The sequence below is a fragment of the Glycine soja genome, chromosome 19 (genome assembly GCF_004193775.1).
Source record: "Glycine soja cultivar W05 chromosome 19, ASM419377v2, whole genome shotgun sequence".
Lineage (NCBI taxonomy): Eukaryota > Viridiplantae > Streptophyta > Magnoliopsida > Fabales > Fabaceae > Glycine > Glycine soja.
Genome location: NC_041020.1, coordinates 48,278,137 through 48,284,489, shown reverse-complemented (window position 1 = coordinate 48,284,489; position 6,353 = coordinate 48,278,137). Strand labels below are relative to the sequence as shown.

General features: G+C 35.6%; 1 protein-coding gene across 1 annotated transcript; it reads left to right on the top strand.

Annotated features, from left to right (window-relative positions):
• The first annotated feature begins 522 nt into the window (after positions 1-522).
• Positions 523-6,086, top strand: LOC114400003 (E3 ubiquitin-protein ligase RFI2-like). The gene is made up of 6 exons (XM_028362242.1): positions 523-932; positions 1,945-2,114; positions 2,958-3,016; positions 4,461-4,486; positions 4,577-4,961; positions 5,185-6,086. The coding sequence occupies exons 1-6, from the start codon at positions 791-793 to the stop codon at positions 5,654-5,656; spliced, it is 1,254 nt and encodes a 417-aa protein (XP_028218043.1). The 5' UTR covers positions 523-790; the 3' UTR covers positions 5,657-6,086.
• Positions 6,087-6,353: the final 267 nt, after the last annotated feature.

Here is a 6,353-nt window from a genome sequence, read left to right as displayed (position 1 = left end):
TTGCTTAATTTGGTTATATATCATATTAGTAAACATAGTATTTAATATTGTTGGATACTCAATTTTACTTATAATATACTAATTATAATAGTTATTAAACATGATAGTTATGAAGTATAATTTTTAATAAATATAACAACTATAATAGGCTAATAAACTTTTTTCCATGATCAAATTCTAGTGAATATGTTTAAAGAATGGCAATACCAACGGGTCGTGTCACACTTTATTGGTCTTTAAAACAATCATATGATGCACTGAAACATATGAATATCAAATAAAAGAAAAGTAATCGTAATATTTTTTTTATTTTTCCATAAATGCACGATTTACAATTCTAGTCCAGTATATAATAAATAGAAACATGGTACAAACGCGTGAGTGAGTCACGTAGAAAGAAAAGGAAAGAGGAAAGACGGGTTCAACCATAATTAAATTAAATGGAGTTGGAATAGAAAGAAAGTAAAAAATGAATCAAATCCGTAGACGTTTGGACAAGAGTTTTCGCGAGTCCAACTGCATCATCTAACGGTCCAAAATTAAGACAAGCAAAAAAGTAGGGAAAACAAGAGAAAGAGATTTTGCTTTGCTACAATCCCAATCCCATTCATTCCTCTAACTCCAAACCTTCTTCCTCTCTCTATATACTGAACAAAAACAAAAAGAGAGTTCAGAATTTTTAGATCTCACCTATTTAACTACCTCGTAACATTCTCTTCTGTGTCCTAATCGGAACTCGCAAAGATTTTGTTATAGTGATCTGATGCCATCTTAGGGTTTTTGAATTGCGATGGGTCTGGGAAACGATGACGATGACGGAGACACGCTCAAGTCCTTCGGTTCAGTGTGTTGTTCGATTTGCCTCGAGGCTGTTACCGATAACGGTGATCGATCCTGGGCCAAGCTTCAATGCGGACATCAATTTCATCTCGGTATGTATTTTGGCTAGAATGTTTCAATTTGACGTCGTTGTAATTGTTGGATTGGACTTTGAGCAATCGGGATCTGAGTTTTTTTTTAGCGAACGATAGGATTCAGGAACGCTTGTTTTGTGATGATGGTGATTATATGCTTGCAATTGTGGCAACGATGTTACTGGATTAATCTGCTTTTATGTATATGATTTGCTAGATTTTATGTTTTTTGCTGGAGTGGTGGTATTTTATTTTCAACGATGTTGTTTTGAATAAGCTTGATGGTGCTTGTTTGATTCAGCTGTATGTATTGAATTGAATTCAAAATCTGAAAATAGGTTCCTCTGTTGATGGAGAGGGGTGGCGCTGATATATAAGAGGGAGAGGGAGAGAGTGGTATGTGTTTTATTATTATTTTGTAAAGAGCAAAGGGAACACTTAGGTAGATAATTCCTCCTTATTTTTCACATTCAATAATACACTGTTCATCTGGTTGAGATATGGAAGTGGATGCCGAATAGTGATTTTATGAATTTCCACTGATAAGAATTCCTTGAATTTCATCATTCTTGTTAAACTGACAGAAGATAACTCTTTTGGAAGGCATTTAAAGTCCTCAACTTGGTTGAAGACTTGTCTAAATTATGCGTCATCCATTAGTGTTTTTGGAAGTTATCATATACAGCATTGCTAATTCTCAGCCCAAAAAAAATGATAGATTGGTTTTGATGAGCTGGGAAAATCTTATAGGTTCATCAAAGTGTCTTCCCTGTGACTTGAACCTGTGGCCTACCTCACCCCACCTTCCCCCCTCCCCCGCAATTACCTGTTCTATGCAGAAAATTCATGGTTTATACTATAGTACTTTAATTCACAACACTTGTTTATATGACTACATGCACTTATTTTAATGCAATATTGCTTGGTTTCATGTTTTACTTGAATCAATTTTATAATAAGCTGATAGCTGCATCTGCATGGCATCATGTCATATTGCTATGCTTCTTATTATAGTCTTTATATTGTTCAGATTGCATTGGCTCAGCCTTCAATATAAAGGGGGCAATGCAGTGCCCCAATTGTCGTAAGGTTGAAAAAGGTCAGTGGCTTTATGCTAATGGTTGTCGATCATATCCAGAATTTAGCATGGATGAATGGACACATGATGAGGATCTATATGATCTTAGCTACTCTGAAATGGTAATATTCACATGACCTTATAATTGTTTCTGCCATTTTGTTTCTCTATTACATCATAAGTATGTGTTTGCATTGGTTTATTTTACAATCAGCCTTAAATTTAACATTGCAAAATATGTGGGTTGCTATTTCTGGACTTGACCTGCACATAACATGACAAGTATCAGCCTTAAATGTTATTTGTATTAATCAGTGCTACTGAGTACTGCTGTCCAAATGAAAGATATGACCCTAGAGTGACATTAATCTCTTTTCACCCTGACCTGTACAAACTACATTTGATCTTCTGCTGATGCTGAGTAACTTTAAGTTGCAAACTAATCTTTTAAAATTAGTAGCTTATTTTTATACATATGTACAATTATGAAACTGTAAACATGCATTTTGCTGGATTTTGTCAAAAAGGTTTTACCCAGAAATGGTTGTTTTATGACAATATATGCCTTCTCCAGCAGTATTATTCATATCATATTGTATGAGAAGTATGCATGAGAAGGGATGGAAAAACTACTTTCTAGATTGAAGAAAAACTGGATGTTGTGTGCTAGCCACTTAAATTAAAACATTTCAATATCGTCAACCCATTTTGAAGTTTAACCCCCTCTCCTGCTTTTATTTTCCTTCTGCATTCCTATACCTTTGTCAATCTTCCAAATTTACAACTAATCCCTATTAGTGTGTTATTTTCCTCCATTGTTATTTAGAGCGCAGCATTCTAGCCGATATCCCTTTTATTGATACACAAGTAGTTGGAAATTATCTCATTCTTTTCCATTTGTATGCAGATAGATATATTCCACTTACCATGTTAACTAAACTTTAATTTCCAAATGCTTTCTGCAGTCCTTTGGAGTTCACTGGTGCCCTTTTGGTAACTTGACCCGACTTCCTTCATCTTTCGAGTAAGCTTATAGCAATATACTTGAATATACATGCTGACTAATCTATGTCCAAATTCCTACTTATGATATTCCTTTGTTCTTTAAAGTGTCTTCCCCCTGAAAAAACATGCATATGGGTTTTTGTGAAGGCTGTTTCTAAGATACAATTGATACTCTCATTGTTACTAATACCACTTAATTTGTTTTTAGGTCCTACATATTATAAAAAGCTAAGTATGGTGTGTTTAACTTGGGACCAAATTAGGTTAAAGTCAAATGTGGTTCAAGTATTAATGCCATCTGAATTCTTTAATTCAGGTTATATTATAGAATAAGATTTTTGGGAAATAAGAGAGGAAAAAGTGGGAAAAACAAATGGATATCCTGACTCTTGACAAAAGTATTAAGAATTTAAAGGTAGTAGCTCAAAAGTTAGTTTATAAGTTGCTCCATAAAGTCTTTGTATTCAAATAAGACTTCAACTTCCAGTTGATTAAGGACAGGACTTCCCATATTCTCTTGTATAAGCCATACCATACTTGGGAATTAGAAATAATAGACCAGTGTAGTTTTGTTGGGAACTGCCAAAATTTCTGGTGAAGTCAGTATGAAGAGTTATGTGTACTTCTCGTTATTCAATTTTTCTCATTGTCACAGATTGTGATATCATATTTCTAATACGTTAAAGATAATTATTTTTGGAAAAATTACAAATACGAATTCTTGATAAAAAAATATTTCAAGTTGAACTTAATATTTAAGCATATTCATAAAACCAAGAAAAAGGTTTAAGGATGTGTATTATACACCCCTTCGGTGTAGTTCTCATTTTCTTGTTATGAAATATTATAAGCTATTAAGTAGAACAAAAAATTAGTCTATCCATGTACTAAATGATGCTGGTTTTGGTTTTTATTTCCCTGGCATTTTACCTGTTCCTAGTCATCTATAATCTATAACAATAATAAAGGGAATACCCCCATTTGGTCTACAAATTTTGTTAGACTACTTACCCTTTAACTGCTTTCAAAACCACTCACTATTCTATTTCAAACTTTCATGTCTAATTGACTATATTAAATTGTTAAAACAAATCAAATTTAATATTTTTTTCAAAAAATAAAAAACGCAGACAGACCGCACTATGTGCCTGTCTTTCCGCCAGTTTCCAATTTAATATTTGTTTAGATTTTAGAATGTTACTTTGGGGTTTCAAAACTGATTCCAGTTCTGTAACTGTTGTGGAGCAAGATCATGGTCTCTGTCAGACATATTGAAATGGAAGATTGGTTGTGATTGTTTTAGTATGTTGCTATTATGGAGGATTGGGGGAAGCAGATTTTTGGTAATAATGGTGTTTGACAGTGTTATCCTGGCTGGCAATACATGTACTCCCCCCCCCCCCAAAAAAAAAAAAAAACTTTTAAATGAAATTGTAACTCATTCTGTTTTTTTATTTTTCCAGGGAAGGGGATTTTTCTTCAACTGCGTGTAAGATCCTTTTTCCTGCAGACTAGCCTCCTTTTCATCAAACTTACATTTCACTGAATTTGTTATCTCGACTTGAATTTTGAGATGCAGATCATGATGTACTGGGGCAACATGCTATATTTGCTGAACATACGGCTGTATCATCTGCTAGTCATCCTTGCCCATATATTGCCTACTTTGGACCAATACATCCCTCCACCTCCAATTCTGGTGGAACTGTTTCCGAAGCTTCTAATTTCAACCACTGGAATGGTCCACCTGTACCTGGTGACATGCCAACCTCCTACACATTTCCTGCAGTGGATCTTCATTATCACAGTTGGGAACACAATTCCTCTCATTTCTCTTCTGCCAACAGCCGTCTAGGCACTGCAGAACAGGCCTCAGTATCACCTGGTAGTCAAAGGCCTGCCAGGGTTGGTTCAGAGGTCCCTAGATCCGGGTCTTTTATGCATCCCTTCCTTGTTGGTCACAGGTGCCTCTTTGTACCTTACTAGGATGCTTTAGTATTTGTGGAAGTTAGTATATTGCTCAAGGCTCATATTGTTGTATTCTGTCAAATACCTAAAGAAATTGGGTTAAATACTTAAATTCAATTGCTAGATTACAAAACGACTGAACTAGGCATCTTTTGTTGGCTGTTGGAAATTTGATAAGGTCATTCATTAGGTTAACATCTGACTGATGTAATTCTGCAGTTCTGCTGCTAGGGCTGGAAACTCTGTTGCATCTTCAATGATCCCTCCTTATCCAGGCAGCAATGCTCGGGCCCGTGATAGAGTCCAAGCTCTTCAAGCATATTATCAACCTCAGCAACCTCATAATTCTACCACAATACGGACACCTGTTGCTTCTAGCACTCGAAGATCCAGTAGTCATAGTGGGCCTGTTCAATTAGCACCAGTGGCCTCGCCACCAGACCAAAGTGCTGGCTTCGTATATATTCCATCAGGTTCTTCAGGACGCAATTTTCAGGAAGAAACCCATTTGCCAAGTCGATTCCATGCTTGGGAAAGAGAGCACTTGCCTTCATTGGCGTTAAACCATGTTGGTAGAGAATCAAGTTGGAGAGCATACCACCAGACTGCCAGTGTGTCAGACCCAAGTATCAGATCCAGCAGCTTTCGATTAAGACACGAATCCGACAGAATGCCTTCACAAAATCGGTGATATACTTGTTTTTATGTCAAACTACAGCTATTGTGGAAAATCAAAATTTATGTATGATTGAGAAACGTTACATAATGCTTTTAGCCTGGCTGGCGTGTTATGACAGACTTTATACTCTGGCTGGCCTTGGAATTCATCTTTCTGGCAGCCGTGTGGCAGTGTGATGGACATTGGTCTCCTCTTGTTTCTTTGCCTTGGAGGGCATAAAATAAGATCGTATCTAGTTGGGAAAATCAGGTTTTGGAAGAAATACTGGTGCATTGTCATCTCAAGTGATAAATTAGTGGATGAGAGCATTTGTGGTTGATTTTATTGTAGTGGGTAAATTATTTACTTTGATATCGATGCTCATGCAAATGCTGCGTATCGAGAATATGCTTAATCTTACCACTACTCAGTGGCAATGTGATTATAGACCATTATTGTGCAAGAGCTGACCCCAGGAGTTCGAAACCTGCTTAGTTTAGGATATTTTCAAGGCTGTTCTATTGACAAAAAAGAAAGTAACAACCATTTACCAAAACACAAATAGATAACATGGTGACTATCCTACTAGGGTAAAATAAAGGGTGGTTAAATGAGCTTTTAGTACTTGTCGAGTTTTAGTTTTTTTTAAAATTTTACCTTTTTTTTGTTTATTTTTATTGTTCATAAATAGTCTTTGTAAGATTAAACTTTTATCCTTTTGTAGCTCATT

Coding starts and splice junctions, on each gene's coding strand:
- LOC114400003 (XM_028362242.1), top strand. CDS start 791: ATGGGTCTGGGAAACGATGACGATGACGGAGACACGCTCAAGTCCTTC. Junction 2,115..2,957: donor ATCTTAGCTACTCTGAAATG/GTAATATTCACA, acceptor TGCTTTCTGCAG/TCCTTTGGAGTTCACTGGTG. Junction 4,487..4,576: donor GGATTTTTCTTCAACTGCGT/GTAAGATCCTTT, acceptor TTTGAGATGCAG/ATCATGATGTACTGGGGCAA.